General features: G+C 44.6%; 3 protein-coding genes across 12 annotated transcripts in view; 1 reads left to right on the forward strand and 2 right to left on the reverse strand.

Annotated features, from left to right (window-relative positions):
* Window positions 1-190: 190 nt before the first annotated feature.
* LOC120955032 (solute carrier organic anion transporter family member 74D-like) lies at window positions 191-9700 on the reverse strand. Of its 2 annotated transcripts, XM_040375492.2 has the most exons (7): window positions 9548-9700; window positions 4361-4776; window positions 2533-3030; window positions 2116-2463; window positions 861-2034; window positions 576-781; window positions 191-509 (listed from the first exon to the last, which is right to left on the reverse strand). In XM_040375492.2, exons 2-7 carry the CDS (start codon window positions 4545-4547, stop codon window positions 328-330), a joined length of 2595 nt encoding a protein of 864 aa, XP_040231426.2. In that variant the 5' UTR covers window positions 4548-4776; window positions 9548-9700; the 3' UTR covers window positions 191-327. The 2 variants fall into 2 exon arrangements, with proteins under 2 accessions (XP_040231426.2, XP_049465792.1); XM_049609835.1 differs by lacking the exon at window positions 9548-9700 and having other exon boundaries at window positions 4361-5073.
* Window positions 9701-11689: 1989 nt separating this feature from the next.
* On the forward strand, window positions 11690-16957 carry LOC120956401 (solute carrier organic anion transporter family member 4C1). 2 transcript variants are annotated; one of them, XM_040377846.2, is made up of 9 exons: window positions 11690-11853; window positions 11925-12061; window positions 12257-12602; window positions 12789-13009; window positions 13080-13611; window positions 14284-14339; window positions 15109-15600; window positions 15720-15906; window positions 15979-16957. In XM_040377846.2, the coding sequence occupies exons 2-9, from the start codon at window positions 11983-11985 to the stop codon at window positions 16535-16537; spliced, it is 2472 nt and encodes an 823-aa protein (XP_040233780.2). In that variant the 5' UTR covers window positions 11690-11853; window positions 11925-11982; the 3' UTR covers window positions 16538-16957. The 2 variants fall into 2 exon arrangements, with proteins under 2 accessions (XP_040233780.2, XP_040233778.2); XM_040377844.2 differs by having other exon boundaries at window positions 11690-12061.
* A 1623-nt stretch (window positions 16958-18580) lies between these two features.
* The window catches only part of LOC120956400 (TSC22 domain family protein 1), a 39238-nt gene continuing 33011 nt past the window's right edge, over window positions 18581-24807 (reverse strand). For all 8 annotated transcript variants that reach the window (XM_040377843.2, XM_040377836.2, XM_040377840.2 and 5 more), the window contains exon 5: window positions 18581-20190. In XM_040377843.2, the coding sequence (XP_040233777.2) occupies window positions 19879-20190 (312 nt within the window). In that variant the 3' untranslated portion in view covers window positions 18581-19878. The remainder of the gene's footprint in view (window positions 20191-24807) is intronic.

A 24807-nucleotide genomic window follows, 5' to 3' on the forward strand; every position in this document is an offset into this window, starting at 1 on the left:
GTCATCAACCTTTGAGATGCTTCCTCATGTGAATAATTACAAACGATGATTCATTTGCTTGACCTAAATTGGGAAAGGGCATCGGACTTGTTTAATGGTTGCCCAATTTTACCTATCAATTAATTATCTCTCTCTCTCTTTCTCTATCTCGGTCTGTGTGTGTTGCCCTCTGAGCAAAAACGCCAGCATGTCAATCGCCATTAAGATGAATACCGTTTATTGTAAATTATCCCTTATCGCTTATTGACCGTAACACGGCACACCAAACATACGGTTAACAGTAATACATTTACACACAGCTTAAACCGATATACCGACGAGCGTGTATCACGAATCATGTTTGAACGCATGATTACTGATCGGTTCTGGATGAACTTTGTGCTGGTTGTGTTGCTGCTGCTGCTGTTGTCTCTGTTGCTGTTCCGCCATTTCCCGCTCACCGTACAAATCTAACGTTTTGCCATACCACCATACCAAACCATCGAAAAACACTCCCACCGACGTAAGGCCTGTGGAAACAAAGCGAAAAAGATCCTTTAACCGTTTTTAATAATTTACAGCTGTAGGAAACTTACACAATGCTGTAATGTTAATGTAATATCGGAACAGCTTCTGGTCGTACAGTTGACAGTTGCCCCGTTTGCCGCACTCTTCCGTCCACACTAGACACGTGCTGTCGATAATTCTTCCGTAGATAATCGGGCCAGGAATTAATGCGAACAAACTAATCATCATCAGTATCAATCCTTGGGTGAAAGATTTGTCCTGCTTCGAGACGCATCTGCAAACAATAATAAAACATGGGTTAACGATCATGTCACGATCGTTGCTTTACCATCGTGGTGTATCACACAACGTACCGATAGTTGACCAGCAGATTACCGATTCGACCAGACGCTCCCAAACAGTTGATAATGCTGGAGATGATGGAAAAGAGATAGAAACCCACGGCACATCCTTTGAGGCATGCGCCAGGGACCAGTTTCGCCGTGTACAGTATGCTGTCCGGTTGGTTCGGTATGGTCGTTGTAGAGTGTTGCTCCTCGTCGGTTTTGTCCACCGCTAGTCGCCTTCTCCGACGCGAAGATTCCGTTGTTCGATCGGTACCATCGTCGGCTGAGGCTTCCGGAATGGGCGGCAAAGAGCTTTGCTCCTGGTGCGGCTCGTCAGACTGTTCGGCACCATTCGGCAGCTGATCACCGGGCTTATCTGACGGGGGTAGGTTGGCGTCTTCCGTCTTCAGCTCATCGTGGGAAAGAGTGTAGTTGACCACTGGTTCATTGCCGGCCAAGAGTTTAATCGTGTCAGCTGCAACGTTCAGTGTAGTTGTATCCAACTGTCCGACCGTTGAGGAGCTCCCACTGCCCGTGCCGGAAGTCAACCAAGCCTCTGTGGGCTTACTTTGATCGTCTGCATTTGTAATGCTCTGCGGTGTTGTAGATGGATTGGGCTGGGTTGTATAGAAAGTGGTCGTGTATTTTTCCCACGGCTGCTTAGTGATGGGGGAATAGTTTTCATTTTGGCAGGAGCAACTGTCGTAATACTTTTCTGCCGTGTGCCACTGATCGCACCCGGCATGACAGGCGGAAAAGAAGGTAATGCCCGTGTCCTCCTGACAGACCGGGCTGTACGGTATCCCGTCACAGTGGCAGTGGCTGTTACAGTCGGTCGTAAGATTTAGTCGGCCCTGCACCAACGGCATCGTACCGTCGGGACAGGTCAGGAAGAGGTAGGATATCTGCCCGGCCATGTATCCCGCACCGACGATAACGTTCCAGAACAGCAGCTTCTTGGGCGAGGGCTTTTTCTTCGATATAATTATGCCGGATATCAGGAACCCGGCGACCATGCCGAAGAGCGTTATGGGCCCAGTGATGACGGTTGCATTTGCGGTGGACTTATGAAACTGCACCTCGATGTACTTGCTCAGGAAGGTGATGTATCCGCTGGAGCCGAGAATGTAAAAGATCCCCGAAAGGATGTTAAACATAAGCAACTTGTTCTTGAGCAGTCGCATCAAGGCCATGGGAAAATCTGGAAATATTATGGACATTTTCAAACAGTTCAATGAAATTAGAACAATATACACACACACACGTGATGTAATGTACGCACCTTTCAGTTGCGGAAACTCGACGATACTTTCGGCAAACTCGGCAGTGTTCTCCGTCACAGCCTGCTGCTGACGTTTGCTGAGACTTTCCTTCTCCTTGCCGAATGCTTCCGCGTCGTTCATCAGCATGACGGGGACGGTGGAGTGTGGGCGCTTGACTTGGTTCGTATCGGCCTGCTTCGATTTCTTCGGTATTTCCTTTGGAAACATTCCGATCAGAAAGGCGAAGATGATCATCGCCACACCGAGCAATATCCAGCCGAGCCACCATGCTCCAAGCCACCGTGGATCGGAGCTGTCAATGATGGGCGTCTTCGTAGGATCGATGTAGATCTTCAGCGCAAAGTATCCTGAAAAAGGGGGAAGAAAGCGTACATTTTTGGAAGATTTACAAACGACCACTCGTACTCGTTACCTACCGAGCGCAAATCCAACCACCGGCCCAAACGTGCGCAGGGAGGATGCGTATGCCAGCATCAGCGGGGTGTTGGTTTTCTTCGTATTATCGTCCAGGTACGTTTGGCCGAGCGAATAGTACAGTGTATTGCCGATGCCGAGCACAAACTGGGACATGAAGATCAGCACCAACGGTACGACCGAGATCGTCTCGAGGCATTCCTTCGGCGAGGAGGTGTCCAAACACAGCCGGTTCGTGCTCTTCACCATGATCGTGTAGTTCTGGTGCGAGCGGATGCGTGCCTCGTCCTCTTCCCGCTCGCGGATGTACTCCTTCGTCAGCTGCAGGGCTTCATCGCCGGCACCGTAAATGAAGTGCGGCAGGGCCAGGATGAAGCAGGACAGTGCACAGAACACCACACCCCAGGCAATCCAGCGCGGTCGGTTCCGGTGGCCGCCGACGTACGACAGTATGAGGGACAGCAGGATCTGAGATATTTCATTGCCACTCAGGATAATACCTGGCAAGGGGTGGAGAGGGCGAGAAAGAAGAGCAACAATGAAAGCATCTCTATCGCGTATCGTTCGATTTCATCGTTGTATGTCTAGGTCTAGGTTTAGGCGGGGTGAATTGTTTTCCCCCGGGAAATAAGCGATAAAGCCTCGGACCCGGCAACCGGGCGGCAGGCAACCTCATCAATCAATCAACCAATCAATCAATCAACCAATCATCCAATGAAATGGCGCCAAATCACTTGGCTCTGTCCTGAAGATCCTGGTGAACACAGCGCCAAAACACGGTACGATCGAGCAATTCTAGCGGCTGGGGTTTTGTTATTCTGTCACACGCAAAACTTTCTAGATGAGCTCAAATCTTGCGAAAAACGGAAATATATATTACTATCTGATAGTGAGCAGCAGAAACAGCTGTTTACAGATCGATAACATTGTGCACTGTATCAGCGGCGTATGAACTGAAAGAGAGAGAGAGACAGAGAGAGAGAGGGGGAGAAATATTGGGGAGTACGCACTGCCTGTGACGTCGTTTACATGGCGGCTCTGGTCACGATAAGTAAGCCCACCGAACAGGGGTGACCATCGATTAACGAGGTGAGAATTTACCACCAAACAACACGGGCTTGACGACATCGAAAGCCTTCCGTCATCGCACGATGCCCCACAGTAGGAAGTGTGCAGTGTGCTGTGTGTGTGTATTGAGCTGCCAAGGATGTTCCTTGGCGTTACTGTTTCATTAGGTAGTTGATAAACTGGTGGGGAAGATGATAAATGCGGCGAAACTACTTGAACTGCTTATCAATGCGGAATTCAGCGTCTTCGAGGTCAGCTAGTAGACACCACCCGATTCGATCGTCAGGTTATTGACATTGTCGGTCTAATCTCTCCCCACTACTCTCACAACGTGGCGCATTTACTACTTACTTTACACACTATTTACTATTGCTACTTTTAAAGTAGTAGTTATAGAGCTATCGAGATCCCATTGTAGGGCAAACTACGTGGAAAAAATTACAAACAAAAAGGCCCTTCATGTGGCGGCAGTATCAGGCTTCTCCAGTCGGGCAAAGTGGCTCAAACTCTCGACGAATTTCGATGGCAGACGGTAGTATTAGCAATTAGCAATATCAATACCGAGGGAGGGCGGCTAACGAACGTGCCGTGATGATAAAGAGCCCAGCTCAGACACACTTTTACTGATAGAGGCACACAGCAATGGAGACAGAACGACGGTTAGTATTGGTAAGGAGCGCATCAGTCAAGAGCATGCCACACGGTTTGGGTTAAATTTCAAACCGTGGTAGCTGTGTGTCTAAGCCGCTTTTCGCATCTTACCCGTAGTAGAGGAGGGAATTTTGAACCGTTTCTCCAGCGTGGTAAGCGTGATGACGAAGTAGATGTACGCCATCGCCTGCACGGTGCCGAGAAACCCGTACACCATAATGAACGATCGGGGCGTAGCGAAGCGCTGCAGCCAGGCCGGATGCCAGCAGGATATGCCACAGAGCTGGTTCGATTTCATTGTTCGGCGGGATCGTCACACACACACACACACACACAACCTCCAGTAACAACACACAGTCACACAGTCACACAGTCACACTCTGTCCACAGGCGCTAATCCACACACTTGGGCACACGCTTTTGGTTTACTACCGAGCTCCCTCTTTTACCGCGAGGGATCCGTCGGCGTGCTGTGAAAGTCCCGAAAATCACTATCACTTATCATTGCGTGCGACGGAAGCGCGGGGCTGGAAAAGAAGACGCTAGAAGCTGCACTTGATTCGATAATGATCACGCTGACCCATTACACACTTCCACCACGCGCGATGTGTAGGACTGTGTTGCACTTGATATAGCCCGAATATTCGTGCATGGACAATTCGTTCGGACGGAGTTGGTGAGAGGTGGCTGGCGGACACTTTTACCGTGGTTTCGGGCGGTCCTCGTGTCGTTGGCAACCTAACCCGCGCACGACTGTTGCCCGATTGATTGATGGAGGGCGCGATAGACGGTGTTGGACCTCACTTCACAGGACAAGTGCTGATACCGGGGTACCGTACCGAGCCGCATGCCGTGCCGTGGGTGCCAGATAATCACATCATTTATCGGAGAAGAGTGAACTGGGTATGGTATATGGTTGGCGGGGTATCACGGCACTAGTGACAATCGGTAAAGCAGGAGGGGGCGGGGGGAAAGGGGGAAAGGACGACGATGAATAGGCAGTTTTTTTTGATGATCTGATGGGAGACAATTTTTGATAGGCAATAGAAGATTCCGGGTGGAGCCACCGGGAGGATGGTCCGATTTGGGCACTGATTATGGAGAAAAAGTGGGCAATGGCGGGTACAATGAAATGCCGAAACAAATGCCCCACGAAACGGTTGTCACTCTCATTCCAAACATACATAATAGGGATAGGTGTGGGTGATTTTTGAGTAACCATACCGTAGCGTGTATGTGTCTCTGTGCACATTTATTGATACACACGCTCAGTGCACGTCGCAGGTGGAGAAGATAATTTAATGATAACCTGCAAGGAAAGTAAACTGTGGCGGGTGGTTTCGCTTATTTTATCGATGGCTAGTGGCAGGATTAGACGTGATAAGGAGTCGCAGAATGGCCGAACACGGAATGGAATTTTTGGATGTACGGTTCATTTCCTGCTTTCCTTGCTAACCGCTTGTCGGGTGAGGTGCAGACTGTTAAACGGCGGTTCGTGGGTGTACGATAGTTGAGGCAGGTTAGCAATGCTTCATTTGAGGAATTAGTTCCGTTGGACATTATCGCTAGATCGATAGTTAGATGGACGCAATCGGGAATGTGAGGGTGTGGTAGTAATGTTGCAGAGGAATGTGCATAGTGTATGAAGGATGTAAATGGGACATATGGGTGAATTAACACGTCAACAGTCCAAAGATGGTGACGTGAGCATGAATAGACGACATGAATGAATTCTTCCAATCAATAAGGATCAATTATGCATTGGACATTTTAGGGAAATCAGACGATCATTGGACAAATGATCAGGCGAAATGGGAAAGTCACGTGAGACTAACAAAAGAAAAAAGAATATAAATAGCTAAAACCCATATCTTTCGAATTGTTCTTATATTATTTCCTTTTTGAAACGAGGGAAGCAAAGGAAACAGAATATCTTGAAGAAATCTTTTGGCCGGTTGTTCCTATCAAAATGGGGACTTAGTTGTTCATAAGATCATAAAAGTGATATTTGATCAAAGGATAATCTCTGCTATAAGAAGGTGTAATCACTGTTTTATGATTCTGGAAAATCATTGATACTCGAGGAAGACACTAGACTTCCAATTATTTCCAACAAAGCTCTTATATAGCCAGAAAGCCATATTTTTCAACAGGATCAATGAGGTGAATGATATCTATATCCGGTCTGAGACAAGTCTGGTGCTATAGTCGTCGTATGACTTAACAACATGGGTCAGAGGTTCAAATCCCATAACTCCTTATACGCAGAACTGGCGATCTGTTGCTTTGGGTAAATTAATAAATATACTAATAATCAGCCGTAACCCTCTTCGCCGCGTTCGAGAGGAAGATGCTCAGAAGGATACTTGGCCCCGTATGTGTGGAAGGACAATGGACGAGCCGATATAATGACGAGCTATACGAGATGTACGGCGACCTCACTGTCGTACAGCGTATCAAGATCGCCAGGCTCCGGTGGGCTGGCCATGTTGTACGCATAGAAACGGACGACCCAGCCCGTAAAGTCTTTTTAGGCCATCCACATGGACAGAGTAGGCGTGGTAGGCCCAAATTGAGGTAGCAAGATGGCGTGGAGGCATCCGCTATTAAGGCTGGGATAACGGACTGGCAGACGAAGGCGAAGCGGTTACGGACACTCCTGAGGCAGGCCAAGACCGCAAAGCGGTTGTTGCGTCGGATAAGTAAGGCAGTAACTACTAATAGTCAGCGGCGGATCTAACGGTAGGCGGGCTGGTGGATCGCCTGTTGCCCCGCCGATTTAGGGGCACAGTAGATCGCTAGTCTGTAGTATGAAGTATGTATAAAAGTGGACAGAGTACTAGCGACAAGGGCCCCGAAAGGATGTCAGTTGGGGCCCTGACGCTGGCGATACATTTGCACCACCCCTCCCCCTTCCTTCGCTTACCATTTATCATTTAGAGGGCATCAACTCGTCTTACCACCCAGGGCCCCCGATATCCTTAATCCGTCTCTGCCTATAAGTGTATAAGGACCTAGAGGGACTAACGCTATTGTGACAAATAAGCGATAGTCTAAAACTTCTTATTAAGTTACTGAATTAATGTTAAGAACGTTCTGAATTTATGTTAAAACAGGTATGTCAAAATGATGGCCTGTGGGCAGCATGCGGCCCCAGGAGGTTCTGCATCCGGCCCCAGAGGGTTCTGCATGCGGCCCACGTCGCCATGGAATAATGATTAATACAGTCCATATTTGCCTTTAACATCGATATTTGAGTTAATTGTTGCGGGGCGCGACAGGCTTATCGGGTTAACAAGTGGATCGCCAAACAAATGAGTTTGATACATCTGTGTTAAATGAATAAACAACATCAGTCTCTGCAAGATAAAACCATCTCAAAGTCGAACTGAATAATCCATCAAGCAACTTGACAAACAAAATAAAAAAAAAATAAGTCATAAGTTTAATAAAAAAAAGAACAAAATAAAAAAATAAAGGAGGGCTTAATAAAATTAAACCGTAAACACCATGCAATAAACAAAACACATACACACACACCGATGAACGATCTCAAGGAGAATAAGTTAAATAAAAAAAGAACATTCTGCGTGTTATTCGAAGTTTAGTTGTTTACGACGAAGTTCCCCTGCATGATCTTCTGCAGCGGGTGAGTCTCAAGAACTTTGGCAAATTTTGACTGCCCCATGCGCAAGAAAACAAATCGAAAACTTGTTCATTTATGAACCCATCCATCGGTCGAGGATGATGTGTGGCCGTTGCGAGGCATAATGCGTAAAGCCATACAACCGGTTTTAGAATTTCTATGCCCGCTCCACTCCTATCGTGGCTCTTTTTTTTTCTTTCACACGTGATCACCAGACTACTTCAAGAAATTGAGAACAAATGTCAATGTACCACCGGCGGTAGGCTTCGATCGAGGGAAGCGGCTGATGTAAAAAGGGCATGATGTGAGCAAACCTATAAGGCGGTTGCACCCCGATCGATCATGCAAAAATTATGCAACAAAGAGCAAACGTGCAAACGAGCGTACAAGTTTACTGTAGCGTCGTAAAACACTGAACACTGTATAATGCTCGTCCATTTTTAATGTACAGGGGAAACGATCGTAAAAAGTTCAATCCTAGCGATGACACATAGGGTAGCGAGAACAGTGTGGCATCTTAGAACAGTTTTTTAAACATTGTCATAAATCAATGTTTTAAAAATCGAATGCATACAATACAACAAAAAGACAGCTAATTGCTTTTTTCCAACTCTCAACGACCAAACAACAGCTCCACAAACACTGCGATATGCGTGCACAAATTAGCGGATGTTCTGGAAACTGTCATGATCATCATGACTTTTTTCTCCTTCCTGTTGTGTGTTTGGTGATTTGACCGTTTTGGATAACGTCTAATGTATGCTGTTGCTGTCTGATTTTGCAGCCGTTGTCTGATTTGTTGATGTTAGTTTTTTCGTTGTCATTGTTGTTGTTGTTCAAAATATTCTCCACTCATCCGCGTCAGCAACAATCGGGCAGCGGTTCAGCACTACAGGTGATCATTAGGTCAGCGAGGCTTTATCCACCACCACACGCGCAACACCGCACGGAAGGGAAACATTCTTTTGCGTTCACGCTGCCTTCCTTGATAGTGAGCACACGTGGAACGTTCTACGGTGTGAATGCGTTCATGGGAGCATGGCATGCTGTTAAAAAAATAGTTTGAAATGAATAAAAAAAAAACACTACTGTACCAAATGGCACCATTTCCAACACCATGACAACACCACGGCGACTACAGTGGACAGTAGTAATTTCACACTATTATCATAATAACATCAGCGCATCTGCGTTTCCGAGCAGCAGCAGCAGCAGTAGCCGTTGCGGCGATATGCTGTGCGGTCACCGCCGTGCATGGAACTGGAGGGCGGTGAGATTTGCGGTGCTGTATATAAAGAGCACAATAGATCCGGGGGGCAGTAATTTGATCATCGCGCGAAACCTGCAAACCTGCAATTGCTTAAATGATTTTGCGAATGGGATTTTAAGTGTTTAATTGTGTGCTGGTTTTGTCACATTCCGTTTGGAAACTTGAAAAAAAAAACGCGTTTGTAAGGCACGATCTGATTTGGGCACACAGGTCACGCATGAGCTCGTATTTGAATTCTGGCACAAAACACAAAACGGTAGATTGTTTGCTTTTGCTCGGCAAACGTTCACCTCAAACACTGTACGAACACGAACGCACATCAAGAGCAGCATCGAAGAGCGACAGGGGTTGATGCTGTGACAGGGCACAGCTTAGTACACACCACCATGTTTGTTACGGAATTTGGCTGGCCAACGTCACTGGTATCTGGAAGTTTCACGGAAGTTTCACTCGATCGGCACCGCGGGGCATCGCGCGCGAAAGCTACCCGACCACTTGTTCAAATGTGCTTGCAGCGCGCACGGGACTTGATCTCGAACTAAGCGAGAAGTGTTGGCGCTGGCCAACGAACGCGACGGCGAGTCTGTGCCAGGGGTGCACAATCGAGTAGTGGCGTTGTGAAACATGCTCAATTGACGTGGACGTTATTTTGTTTTTAAAGAATGAGGCAAATATTTTTCGGATCGTTTGTGTGTATTAAAAAATAATAAATTTTTATAAAATATTTACTTAGTACTTTTGACTAATTTTAAATTAGCTATTTATTAACATATTTTGTACAGTTATATCAAATATTTTCTGAAAGCAAAAAATTGTAATATGTATCAGTTTTTTTTCTTTTTATAAAGCTTTTTTTATGGTATAAACATGTTTACATATAAACAATAAATAACATAGCTGTTTATTGGACTGTGTTTATGACAATTGAAAACCTGTGTTAAAATGCATAAATGTGTCTTTTAAAATAAATATGTAACTGTAAAAGTAAAAATAAAAATATCGTTCCGTTTTTTAATCTTTCAATTAAAATGTAAGAGAGTTTAAACAATATAGTTTAAAAATTTCTAAACCAATGTAATCAGACAACAGACAAAGATTAATCTTTACTTTTACCGAATTAATCTTTACTTCTACTGAATTTTCTCTGCCTGAACGGTAGGTCCAAAATGCAATGAGGAAATTATTTTACTTTTATACTATTTTTATAAATACAACAGCTTAAAAATATTTCATTATTTGCTTTTTCTTACGTTACAGTTGAGGCTATTTTGAATGATTTTTTTCAACTTTAGCTCATTAACAAATAATACATTATTTTCCTATTATATTTCAATACAAATCTTTTCTCATTTGAGGAGCACTGGTACAGCCGAGCCGAGAAGCATGCAGCCGAGAAGCTTTTTGTTTGATAACATTACGATGACGATTCATTGTACCACGATGAACTGCAGTCCAGGTAGAAATGAATATGTTTGTACCATAGTCAGCAATAATATTTTTTGGTTCATCAACAAGGTTTCATTAATGCATCCGGATTGAAACAAATACATTCGTTGAAATTGCTAATGATAGTTGAACATACTCAAAACACATTATTCGGACATATTTCGCCCATTAAAGTAATGGCTTGTGAAGCGGCGAAACCGTTAGGTGAGTTGAAATGTGGAAATCTTATATTAAAGTACTACTATTGTTTCACTGATAAATGTATAGTTACCTGGATGATGTTAGGCATCCACAAACAGGTTTGTTATGTTCGTGTTTAAGGGTTGTTAGAAACAGATTAAATTAATTACGATTTAAATTGGAGTGTGAACACCATTTTTTTGGAAAGTGATGCTTTTTTCATAGTGAGATAAATCCCATATTTTATCTAATCTCAATGAAGTTTTTTTTTAATTTGTTACATGTTCAATTTTTTGTTTATTAATCAAGAGACTGCAAAGCTCTCTCGAAATTGCTTAAATTAAGTTATAAATTTAAGTTCACATTCAATAAAACTGACAAGACAAATACAACATTTATATTAAACATTTATAATTATTATTTTGATAAACCCAAAATGTATCAGTAATGGTTAATACCGTGTACAGCCAACTAATTTAGATTTAGATTTTTTTTAATCAAGAATACAATTTCATTAGTTTTTTTATTCCTTTCTTTGGTAAATGAACTATATCTGGTCTGTAGACTTGCTTAACTTGTTTTCTAAACTAATCTTGATACTTCTGCAAAAATTAGGTGTCGTTATAGGAGCCATAAATACAATTAAATATTAATTGTAAACCACAGTACATATTCATATTTCAATGTGTATAATTTATGAAATATTAGTGCAATATAGAACTGCTAAATCAAATGGAAATAAGTTTGAAGCAAAAAACAAAAGTACAAAAAAACATGATATTCATTAAAATATAATGCAAAAGTGAATGAAAATGAAAATCATAAAGGAGAATAATTCATACATTTATTAACATTAAACAAAACTTTAAAATAACACGCTATCAACTAGCACTTGCTCCAAATTTTCGAATCACCCGGTGTCACTATGTTAAAATAAAACCTTTACGATAAGATAAGATAGCACCTACTAGTAATGCTGCAGATAACAGTACACCGTTGGCCCTACCGTACTGTCCGCTGTAGTAGTAAGAGTTTGTCCATGAAACAATCCACCAGCTAGAGGTACAGGATTCCAGCACCTTGCCGGATCACAGAGTGTGTTTAATTGTGCAACATTTTCCAAATCGTTACAGTGCCTACAGTGCAGGATGTTTTGATTGTGGAACGTAATTTCGCTTGTAGATCAACAAAATGATGCGCCAAGAATCATTGCTAAGCAACCACGAACGATACCCGCGCATCGAAGCGAACGCAAACAACATAAAGCAAGGTGAGTGGTCTCTGGCAGACGGCGAACCATTACTCACCTTCACACAGGATTGCGTAGCCAGGTCCGCGCCCATCGTGCGAAAGATAGCGCAAACGGGATTTTTTTGTTGTTGTTATCAGTCCAATGCTTACCCCGAATTAACGCGTGCCAATGTACGGGTTGTGGACCATTTTATTTTATGTTTCTTTGGGACAGATTCAATCGACTGCGGTGTGACGGCGTGCAGCTGTTGTAATGGTCCAGGATGTATACGGTTGGGCACTGCTACGTCCTTCGTCGTGTGCCTATCGCTGGTGGCTTTCGTTAGCGGTGGCATCGAGAGCTACTTCCGGCTGGCAGCACACCAAGCGGCCAGCGAGCTGAGCTTCGATCCGATCGTGCTGGACTGGTTGCTAGTGACGGCCGGTGTGGCGCAGGGCCTGTTCGCGTTGCTGGTGAGCTATTGGGGCAATCGGTTCCATCGGATATCGTGGCTGGGCGGAATATTCATGCTGCAGGCAATCAGCTTGATAGTGCTGATCATACCGACGCTAACGCACAAGTGAGTATGGTGAGCAGTGAGTGAACCTCTGCGTGAACAATGAGGGTGAGAGTATCGAGTATTGTAGAGTTAGTGCACTGCGATGAAGTGAGACTATAGCTATAAAAAATGAGACAAAATAAGATGTTGCGTGAAGTGATATCGGACTAATAAGTTTGCCATGTGTGTTCACTACTTACTACCCAGCTCGGAAGAAAGCAACACCATCGAGGCACTGAACATGGACAAAACCTGTACGCTAGAACAATCTGGACGGCTGGTTATGGATCGACCGTACGCTATTACAACACTGGTACTGATGTTTATCGCGCAGGTTCTGATTGGCCTCGCCAATGTGGCCATCTACGCGCTGGGCATTAGCTATATCGACGATAACGTACGCACGCATCACAGTCCCGGATTGATCGGTACGTATTTGCAACGACACGGGCGAAACCTTACCACTAGAAGCAATTCAACAATTCACCTCACCAACAGGATGCGTCATAGCGGCGCGCATTTGGGGAGCTCAGCTAGGACTTGGCATCGGCTTAGCTGTGGGTGCCACCACGCTGGGCTGGTGGCTTGGATGGGCCATCATAGGGCCGCTTACCTTCCTGTTGGGTTTCGTCATCTCGCTGTTCCCGAAGCGATTGCTCGCCACGATGGTACGCCAGGCGGCCAACGATATCGTCGAAACGGCCACCAACAACAGCATGCAATCGATCGCCACCGCCGACAAGTGGCTGGCCGATATAACGCTCTGGGCCACGCTAAGGCGCGTCTTTTCCAACAAGGTGCTCGTGTGCAACGTGCTAGCCCTGGTGTTCATCCAGACCGGCATCGTGAACTTCCACTCGCACGAACAGTCCTATCTGCAGTCGCGCTTCTTTTTGCCCACGTCGCATGCGGACGGTATAAACGATGAATGGGCGTCCCGGTTGATTACCAATCTGATACGTCCATTTGCCGCTGCTGTGGGCGTGATTGTGGCGGCACTCGTCATTGCCAGCACGAATCCTTCGGCCAGGTACGTTTAAACTTGACTATTAGCAATATGTGTTGAGATTTCCCCTAATTGTGATCATAGCAAAGCAATAGAGTATTATTAAAACGCGGGATATGGGTTTTTTTGGAAAGTTTTGAATTTTGATTAAATCATTAATTGCTTAATCATTGAAAACGAACTTATGTTGCTAGTGTCTTGGCGCATTTGCATGTATGCAAGCCATTTGCTCTAGGGGCAATTAAGTGTCTGTGAATGTTCGATTTGCCCGCTGCAAGCGTGCTAAATAAATGTAATTAAACGTGGTTAGGTCTTTGAAGTCGGCTTTGTGAGCACAATTGTCGTAAGGCATTGGCGGCAGTTTGTCCGTATAAACGGGGACAACTGTCGCTAATCAATATAATCCATGGCCTTGTCAAACAACGCTCGGTCGCAAGACGCAAGTGCTTGCGGGTGCACAGTGATTAAAGTGCACACAATAACACATCTCCATATTTAATACCAATAGTAAAATTGTTAAAATTTGACCTCCAGAACAAGCAGGGCTTGATTATTTAATCCTTGTGGTTAGTGTAGTGATTTGAATACAGAGTAACTTGGGCAGGCTAGGTTGCTTCCGTATACAATTGAATAATCTGTATGTTTTGCATTACTATTATTTTCGTTCATGTTCATTTTATTTTTAATTATTCGCAGAAAGTTAGCTGGATGGAACATTATTGTTGGGGTGGTGGCTACAGGACTGTTTATTGGTAAGTTTGTCGATCAACGTATTTTAAAGGATATTAATTTTTTCCGTGCATTTTGCAAGTTTTTAAGCTATCTTGAAACAAAATTATAAGCAACGGCGATCTGTGCCGTAACGACCAAACACCACGTACGAATTTAAGATCAAATTCAAAGAAAATGATATTTATATTCCTAATTCTATTCTTCAAAAAACTCCAGACCATTTTCGGATTGTAGGATAATGGATTGATATTGGTTGGAAGTGATAGAACGATGAATCCCAGATTGTTGAATTTTTGCTATATTCAGAGACAAAATGGAGAAAGATTAAAGGGCTCAACTAGGCTTCAATTATTTGTTAGTCCAATTTGGCTAATAACACCATCAAGTTTTCACTATTATTTTAGATTAGTTGCATAGATGCAATACTATAGCGTAACTTTAGTGCTGTTTGTACAACAAAATAGCAATTATTACTTGCATTTAAATATAAATAGTAGATATTTAATGCCAAAAGCATTGCTTATGTTGTTCTATTGCTTTACTGTGAACCGTAACGCAAACATATGCAAAAAGTATATTTCCCTAATCCTGTAAACAAAAAAAAGTATACAAAACACATTTCCCAATTTGCTGCAAACGTGGCGCCATCTATTAGAGAATAGCGAAACTACGAGAAACATGATCGTTCAAATTGCGGCAAGGGCTGTTCGGCTGCGAAATAGCAATAGCAACAAGAACTAAACATATGATTAAATAATGATTTCTTTTCCAAAATTACATTACGCGCAGCGTACATTTTCATCTCGTGCGGCGAAGAACAAATAGCAGGCGCCTACCGTGGCCGTAAGCTTATCAAACCGTTCTGCGCATCCAACTGTGTGTGCGAGGAGAACGTACCATTTACACCGGTCTGCCCTATCGACAGTCGGTTTACATACTTTTCGCCGTGCCATGCCGGTTGTCAGGATCGGGAGGAAATCAACAATATCGTGATCTACCGAAACTGCTCTTGCGGTGTTGATGTGGACATCGTGCTGGAGAACGGTGGCGATGCAACTGAGGGCGCCTGTGGGATTGACGACTGTCAACCGTACTGGATCGTGTTTCAGGTGTTGACGGTGATAGTGGCGATGTTACTGGCCTCGGGCCTGACTGGTAAGGTGATCATCAGCCTGCGCTCGGTGCTGACGCAAGACAAGGCGATGGCGCTAGCGGTGGAGCTGACTTTGGTCGGGCTGGTGGTTTATTTGCCTGGAACAGCCATCTATCAGGTGGTGGCAAGTAAGTAATACGTTTCCAGCGTGACTTCTTTGTTCGTTGAACAAATGGCACGCAGGTGGTTCGCACGGCTCTTTACAACGGCGTTGAGGTAAAACGGTAACTTGCTCGCTCCTTCACAGCACACACGTGTCAGTTTTGGTCATCGAACGAGCGGCACTGCTTTCTGCACGAGACGCCGACGTTTGGAAATATTCTTAACATGATAACAGCAGCCTTAATCATCATCGGTCTAATCTTCGAGATGGTGGTGTATTACTTCGTGAAGGATACTGCTTTGTACGGTGAAAATGACGACACTTTGCTTCGGTAAGCTATCGTTGTCACAAATGTCACACTTCGCACTAATCACCACAGTGAATTATTTCCTCTCTTCCTCAGCAATCCGATCGAGATGCGATTCATATCACCAGCGAGGACACAAACCATGACGGAATTGATGCCCTTGAATAACAGCGTTTCAGACACGGTTGATCGTTCCACAACTTCGGAGGCAGCCGTACAATCAGCAACACTGATCGCCGACGAAGGCGTACTACCACCGTCGGTACAAACCATTCAAAACACGCAACCGTACTATCCGACGGTTCGGTCCGTCTCGCCACTTGCCGCGAGTTCGGCCAACTACGCCCAGGTTGTGCGCCAGCTGCCAAAGAGAGAAACGTCGAGCGAAATAGATGAGCAGCTGGACTTCCGGTCGGCGACCAGTTTACCTCGCGGCCAAACAGACAGCGATGATGACAGTGATTATCGTTCCGGCGTGGTGGGACGAGTGCCGCAGCAGCATAGCAGTCCTAGAGTTGATCCTACGTTGAGACGAGATTATGCGCGAGACGGTCTCTTCTCTCCTAGGGCTACATCGCCCGAAAGCCCAGGCGAGCTTCCGTTGCGTTCGAGAAATGTCTCGGGCCGACCGATGAGTCCCGAGACGGATTTTTAGTATTACACGCTGGTCTATGTTCAGTGACGGAGAATAGAAACAGCACATACATGAGAAGGTAGTTTTAACATATTAGTAGATCATTTAGGCAGAATTTGAGGTTTGTTTATACCTTTGTTTGGTAGCATGTGTGCTAGTTTTCGGATGCAAAAGCTTCACTTTCCAAAAACTTGTCATTAATTCCGTGTTTAGATTTATTACAATCTGTTTTCGTTTTCAGTACTTTCTTTTTTTTCCGCATCATTACAATGCACGGTTAAGTGCACCGCGTTCATCAACAGACACACACACACACATCATTTGCAGTAATTTCGATTCATGTTTTGTTATTTTTTTTTATTTTTTTGATTTGCATTCTAGTATGATTATTTGATAGGATCTTGTGTTGCAATAAATAAAAAAGTAATAAATGTAAATAAACGTGACCTGTTTACTCGCGGAGGAAATTAAAGCGATAGCGATCGGAAAAAATGATTTCTTCAGATTCTGCGAAAACCAAAAGAGAAACTAAACGCTTCCTTGTACGGACACGTACATATTCAACTTCATACTGCGCACATCTGCTTTCTTACCAAATAGACTGTTCAATTTCCTGCGCGCTTTACTATGTTTGCTTCTGCTTTCCGCGAGTAGGAATTGTTCGATTAAACAGCTTGCCCTATTAAACTTAATCGCTAGACGCGGATGACAAGCAGTTAGGGTTATCTATTATTTATGCTTTCATGACTTGTTTCGTATTGCCCGGTCTTCACTCCACACAAGCTAGTTTGATGCTGGTGTGTTGGCCTTCAACATTTTCATCGATTTATGTATTTTGTAGCATTCTTTAATAAAAATATAAACCATATATGCTCCTCATAAAGATGACCGACTGGTGGGCATCTTTTTAACGTATTTTCCCCTTTCTCGTGTGTTGGTATGGATTTGTTCCGGTGTATAAATAGGTACAGCTGGGCGGTGTTTAAATGTGTTGCATTCTCATATACGCGTGACCCAATTGTTCCGTGTTGGCAATTATGTGGAGTAATAAGTTTCAGCTCACAATCAATCAGCTCGTCTCCGATGTCGTTGATCGGTTAAATCTTTTGCTTCTTTTGTGTGCTGCTATCTGTTGTGTTGTGTGCATGCAGTGTAAAGCAATAGTGATAACAGTGGTTTACTTTCATTTCATTTAGCGCAAATCCGCCTGGCATGCGCCTGGTACTTGGTACCAAAGAGTCTACTACACGGGCACGGCATTAAAACACAAACAGTAAAAAAGCACGAGTCGCAAACATCGCCTATCTTTCTCTCGCTTCATATCATATCACGATCACTTGCTGCAGCTGTCTGGGTGACGTCCACACAACAATTTTCACACTGCTTCATGGACCAGTTTTGTAATTAGTTTACATGTATTTTATACCTATTTCAAACGCCCATGGCATGAACGCGCGCGCACGTGTGTGTGGTACAATATGCTCTCGTGCTTTCTAGCTCGATAAATCTCATGCTTGTTTTTCCTAAACATTCCCTCCCATCATCATTATGTACAAACGGATCACATGTATTTGCCTTTTTACCAGCCCTTTCCTATTATTTCTTGCTGTACGTTCGTACTCGTAAACTCACACAAAGACCTGCTTTTTCTTGTGATACTTTTCCTATGATTGATCGGGTTTATACTAAAGTCAACGCAACGGTAGCTCAAAAGCAAACACTAAAAAATGAAATAATTTAACAAAATATTGCTTCCACCAGTACTACTACTACAGCCATGGGCGGGTAGGTAGGTTTATGTCGTCCCTCGCCCCACTTCCATTTTGTTAACCCGTTTCAGGACCATACTTCGGTGCTACATTGCACGCGCGGAGCAGTAAAAAAAAGGACAGAGCGTTCGGTTTGGGGTGTAGAGTTGCCAGCGAAAAGTAGACAGCCAATACTAACTTGACACTGCTTTGCTCCAGTGATAACCAGCTTGACAATGGATGCAACGTATGTAGACACAAAAATCCAACGACTAAAATACAGTATACATGGATACTTTGAAATAAAAGCACATAGTTTGGATAATGCTGTGTTATGATCAGCATGTGTTAGGGCGTTTGTTTATTACTCTCCGGTGCAATTCATAACCTATACTTGCTTTGGAAGTTGGCTAAATGTATGATGCAATCTCTGCCTTTCCATCTGACACTTTCGCTTGTCACTAGTCACTTCCTATCATTAAATCACATTTTCGTGTATCTCAGTTCCGTTTGTTGGCTTCTTTCCGTGTTCTGCAACGTTGCGCTAACCCTTTGCCTTGGCCACGAATCACACTCCCTGCACAATTCTGGAAGCAGTTGCATCGTGCTAAAGCTGTATCGTGTATGTAATTTAGACCACTGTGCATATTACTCTGCTACTGTTCGAACAAAATAGGCCGGTACTTTGGCCAGTAGCATCGCCGGTTTTAACTCGATGCCTGTTTTGTTAAGGTGGTCAATGGTACCGGCTTTTCAAACCAATACACATTACCTTACCGACTACTTCTACGAAGTGATACTACGGTTCATACGGGTTTCAGAATGATTAGATACGTTTCAACTACCATTGGCAACATTATCTTATTTTCCTTTACTGTTCGTGATTCATCTTTACGTTTGCGATGACCACCACCAGCATGTGTATGTGTTGCTTCCTTCGAGAATTCCTTCTAGCTTTAGGGTGGTTTGCGTACTTCACACGCTGTCGTTCACTATCGAATTGGCTACACGCGTAATGGAATTCCTGATTTCCCAGTGTCTCGCTTACTCTGGACCTAATGGACTCTAGCATACATCCCATCCTGCGGTTGTGTTCCCTTGCTGCTTACGCTCCAAAATTTCAACCATTTTATTGTAGTGCCGTTCCGCAAACACGGACATTCAGAACTGCTGCTTTCGAGGAAATGTGTGAACAAGATCAGTGGATCTGGTGTGCAAAAACGTTAATACTAACAGGGACTTGGAATAGAAGTTGAGAAGCATGAGTGTCGAGCAGCATCAACCCACGATTCACTCCTCCTCGGAGACAATCAGTGCCTGAGTTGGAACACTATTGTCCGCGCGCGTCATCAATCACAGAGCGCGCCAGTCACTCGGGCTCGGACTAGGAGGCAGCATTCCAAACTACATAGGATGAACGGCGTCCTAGTCTGCTCAACATTTTTTTCGAGTGGTCTAGAGCACCGGCCCTCTATATTCGCGAAATGTTTGCGTCTTCTCTACGCGCACTCGATGCTCTCGGTGATGATGTTGCTTGCTTCGGTTAGTAGTACTAGTAATTATAATAGTCTTTATGTCAAGTGTACGTCTAACGGCTGGTTTGGAACATTAAGCTTAGGAAACGGAACCAGGGTTGGCAGGGTTTGCCGAGGAGGTTGGTACTTTGGTGGGGCCAACATTGATGTTTGGCATCGCCGTGAGTTGCTGCTGTGCCACTGCTGCGGCAGCTGCTGCGACTGCCGCCGCTGCTGCTACTGTACTACCTCCAGTGGTCAGCTGTGCCAGCGTTTCCTGTGATGCGTTCGCTTTGAGAATGTTGTTTTCGTACTCGAGTTGGTTGATACGGTCCATCAGCTCAGATATCCTTTCTTTTAGGACTTCAACTTCTTCACGTACAGCAAACATAAGGTGCGATTTGACCAGATCCTGAAACAAGAATGAGTTTAAATGAAGATGTTAGTAAGTTGTTTCATTCGATTGGTATAGCAATGTAGCTATTACAGTAAAGCTATTGGAAAAGTGAAACATAATCATAATTAATGATGTTTTATTTTAGTTTTTTGATGTTTGCTTTTTGCTTCACATTTTGTAAGTGCATACTTATTTGAATGAATAAGAGATAAAGGCGTTGTTTATTGATATTACAAAGCAAGCATCAATATATCGCAATCGCCTCGACGTTATACCTTGTCTATTCAAACTACACATTATAATTTGTTGATGAAAACTGCGATGTTAAATATGCCATAGGTCAAAGTGTTCTTGGAGGAAACAAGCACTGCAAGCAACATCAAGGAATCTCATAAAACTCGGAATGAAAACGTTTTCGTTACGTCCCACATAACGATGTGAATGTCAACGACGAATAATGTTTAGTAATTGCTTGAATCATCAATACTTCCGGTGTTTGTAGAATCGATCATACCACATTACGAACAGATTGATCCTCCACAGAGAGAAAGAGAAAAAGTCGTTTGATGGCGTCATCTTACTTGGCGCTCACCACTTGAAACCATTACCACACCAGCACCGACGATCGTCATCCGTTTCTGGCAAATATAAGCGATCGATCGCGTTAGCGACGCAAAACCATGACAACATTGCGGAAAACCAATCACACAGTCAAGGTACCAGCACCACACACGCGACTCAAACTTGATAGTGCCTGGGTTCGGTCACGGGTTGCCCGCTTTGTCTTGTGATGCTAATTGATACTAAATGGCGGGAGTAGAGAACCCGTTGTCCGCTGCGAGCTGAACTGCATCCGATCAATGGCAGATCTATATTTAGCATCACTTCACATCGGAAGAGCGATCAAATGTGAAGCTTTATTCGTGCCGGAAAGGCTTTACTGGATGACGATAGGAGCAAGCAGTGTGCGTAGTGAAGGGAAATCGGTTCAAGTTTTGGTACGATTTGCATCAAACACATCTCACGCCCAAATATGGTGTGAAACGTCATCAACTCACCAAAAACCGGTTCGCAAACCATAAAGATCTAGAATTGTCAACAACAAGAAACAACCGCCCGCGGAAACATGGGACCATGGTTGACAGAAATGAAAAGATTTGCCGATAAGATAAACAACACGGCCTTTGTACGTGTGTGTGTGCGTTTCATTCGAGTTGACGCCGCTTGATGTTATACGATCGCTATACGAGGGTTGTTATTTGCCGTTGCTGCAAAACAACACCATCTACTATCTTCACATGTGCACCTTTTCTGTTATTTTTCCACCGCGATAAGAAATCTGTTCGCCCTGCACAAGTGACAAACAAGCAGCCGGACAGGAATCATGAAGGAGTTTTATTATCCGATCGTCATACCGATAAAACCGCGACTTCGTCTTTTGTCAATCGAATGGACGCACCACCAATCAATTGCGGATGAAGATTTTTCGCCAACGAAAAGCCCTCCCATCCGTTGTGCGTCAAACGTGGTACGCTGCCCGCGTCTCGTCCGAAATAGTTACCGTTACTACCACAGCACAAAACATCAAAAACAAATATTTCACCCTGGACCAATCCCGATCGTCGCCGATGGTCGATGGTGGCGGCACTCTGGGAGGGCAAAAAAGCGTGAACTATTTTCGAGCCGATTGACTGCGGGAACGAAAACACACAGATTAACATATTCTATTTATATCTTGGGCGCTGTGTTGTTGCTTCATTCACGCCATCGACCAAAATCGGTTGCCTTGCAGGGCGTGTGTGTGTGTGTGCAGCGCTTTTAAAACTAGCAAAATATACATTTGCAGAGCGTAAGAGCGGGGCGTGATTGGCCGGCTGTTCAATTAAAATCAATTCCAGCTAGTCGTCGTCAACAGCCGCAGCGCGTCCGCATCGCGTGCGGTGCTGCACCATGTGCTCGAATATAAGCGCTATTTAGCGTCTCAAGAATATTCTGTGCCCCCAATAGAGAGATGCGTTATTCGCCGCTACCCGCTGGTGGGTGCTGCTACCACGTTGATTGATCAAATATCAAGCTGAAGGGAAAATACCTAGTCTAAGCATTTTATTCAAGGTACAGCTCCAAAGAGAGAGAAACAGCATTCCAAACTCGTATACGAAAATTAAATGGTTAGCACATATAAATTCAAAGAGAATGTTGTTGGGTTGGTTGGGACGCGAGAGGAAGGCTGGTAGGCTGGATATGTCCCCCTGACCAAGGAAACAAAATAAGGAGGCTGAACTTTGTCACAGTTTGTATGAAATATTCACTTTACACGCCCCTACACGACCGAGTTCAAGGATCATTCCTCACTCACACATTAAGCACGTTCACACAGACGGCAGGTGTAATAGGTGAGCTAACCTAGGAAATGCTTTTAACGCCATGAGAAAGGGAGAGGAAAATCTTTGAAATGACATTTTTCTTCCAATGTGCCAAGATTCTCGCCAATACGCTCTATCACTAGGCGACACACATTCTTGTCTGTCGAAATGTATTTTGAGACGCCGCAATTTGGTTACACTTGGAATGTTTGCTTCTTCTGCTATCTCTCTTTCTTTCTAAACTAAAACTGCTGGAAAGCAAAGGGTGATTGAATGCCACGACCAAAACGCCACACAACCAATGACTCATCTACAACAAACTTCCCTGCTACCTTTCTTGTCAGCACACAACCACCACCAAGCGGGTGAAGGTTATCGGACTTAATTTAACAGCGAAATAGTAATCGAACCAACCCATGCCACGGCAATTTAAATTTAATGAGCCCTACACATTCCCCCCCCCCCCCACTCCCCCTTCACTCCACCAAGAACCCAAACGGTAGCAGCAAAAGAGGTGAGTGTAGAATAAACGCAGGTAAATCACACACAATCACGGCCAGCCTTTTGACGACGGAGGGGAAGTCACGGGTCCCTTAATGATACGCCGTTTGCTATTTGATCGCAAATATCGGCACCGTTTTGCACGTGTGTCTAGCATATGTGCTAGCTGCTAGCAGCGCGAGCTGATAATTAAAGGAGTGTCCGGTTCGGCCCGGCTCACGGCTTACTTACTTTCACATTTTGCACCATGACGTAGCAGGTATTGTCCTGGCCCTTCTGTTTAATCTCATATAGCAAGTTCTCGGTCAACGACGACGTTTGCTGTAGTTGCTGCTGCTGTCTCAGCACGGTCGAAAGGGCAGGATAGGGATTGTTTATGGCCGGAAGCGTTTCCATTTTTATATTTCTTCGAGCGAACGCGTCAATCGGCTTGCTTAACCAGTCCAGAAAGTGTATATATGAACGCGCGTTGGCACTACTGAGGTATTATTATAAATTGCACTTTGCTTTTGCTTGGATCACGTGATCCTGTGAGGTGAGATTCGGTTTCAATTGAACGATCTTTTTTTTTTAACTAGCACCTTCACCGTCACCAGCTGGCAAGAGTAGTGGGCAGATGACGTGATTAAAACTCAACCGTAGAACAAGTTCACAGTCAACAACTAACGACCTACTCGTTTCAAGGACGATAGCTTTTTTTTTTGATAATCACACAACAATTCACAATTCACGAGGGATCCGTGGTCTTATCGCTCTGTGTTAGCTGGATGTGATAGGCCGCTGTGTTCCCGACTCCTGTCTGTCGCGTTATCGTTTGACGAAAAGTGCTTGTTTTTGGCTCACCACGAACCGGTTACACGTTGTCCGGCACTGCTTGAGGCACAAGAATAGCGCAACCGAAATGAATAACAATATTGCCACTACGATCCAACAGACATTCAAACGGCGACTGACTGTCTGGCGGTGGGAAGTGAGCAGTTTTATGGTGAACTACACAACAGAGCAAACCAGCAGCAGCAACTCCACGTCTGGCGGCGGCCCCCAGAGCTTGTACAAACAAGCATCTCCCACAGGCCTCAGAGTGTGTGACACAAACAGCCTTCCCTCTAATGGTGTTGTTTTGCCGTTTTACCAGTCTTATCTCTCTCTCTCTCTCCCTATCTCTCTTTCCCTTTTTCTCTCTCTCTCCGCTCGTTTAATGTGTTGGAGATATGAGGGGAGCTAGCGTGTTAGCTGTACCAACTCACGAACAGCTTGCTCACGGGCGATTTTTACGCTCCGCACATGGTCTCACGGCTCTCGCAGTACGTTTGGGCTTGAAAGCGAAAGGCCCGTCGTCTTGCTGGGAAAATATGAGATCGTGGAAAATTCGATGAGCATATGCACACATGCAGCTCACCTTCGATAAGGAGAAGACACCTTCATCGGAATGTTTCGGTGCATCATTACACATTTCACTCTCCCTTTTGCTCAATCTCGCGCTCCGCGTTTCCTCTTTCGTTTCTACGCCAAGCGAATGTTCTACACGACTTTACTGTTTGGCTGGCACACTCCCCCCCCCCTCCCCCTTTAATCGTACACCGCTCCAACACGAGCCCATGGCGTGATAGTGCAAACGATGTTGTTCCCTGTGTGTGCGGAGGCACGAAAATGCTTGGCGGCCCTTTTGGGTAGTATGGATGGACGGCGAGTGTGAAAGTGGGCAGATTTTTATCACCGTCGAATAGCGAAGTACGGTGGAATCTTATTCTAAATATGGACATAAGAG

Source organism: Anopheles coluzzii, chromosome 3, assembly GCF_943734685.1.
Source record: "Anopheles coluzzii chromosome 3, AcolN3, whole genome shotgun sequence".
Taxonomy (NCBI): domain Eukaryota; kingdom Metazoa; phylum Arthropoda; class Insecta; order Diptera; family Culicidae; genus Anopheles; species Anopheles coluzzii.

Bases quoted from the DNA above. Each gene is read 5' to 3' on its own strand.
- LOC120955032 (XM_040375492.2), bottom strand. From the start codon at position 4,547: ATGAAATCGAACCAGCTCTGTGGCATATCCTGCTGGCATCCGGCCTGG. The intron at 2,464-2,532 runs GTAGGTAACGAG...CCCCTTTTTCAG, and splicing joins GGTGGTTGGATTTGCGCTCG to GATACTTTGCGCTGAAGATC. The intron at 782-860 runs GTACGTTGTGTG...TATTGTTTGCAG, and splicing joins AATCTGCTGGTCAACTATCG to ATGCGTCTCGAAGCAGGACA.
- LOC120956401 (XM_040377844.2), top strand. From the start codon at position 11,983: ATGATGCGCCAAGAATCATTGCTAAGCAACCACGAACGATACCCGCGC. The intron at 12,603-12,788 runs GTGAGTATGGTG...CTTACTACCCAG, and splicing joins ATACCGACGCTAACGCACAA to CTCGGAAGAAAGCAACACCA. The intron at 13,612-14,283 runs GTACGTTTAAAC...AATTATTCGCAG, and splicing joins AGCACGAATCCTTCGGCCAG to AAAGTTAGCTGGATGGAACA.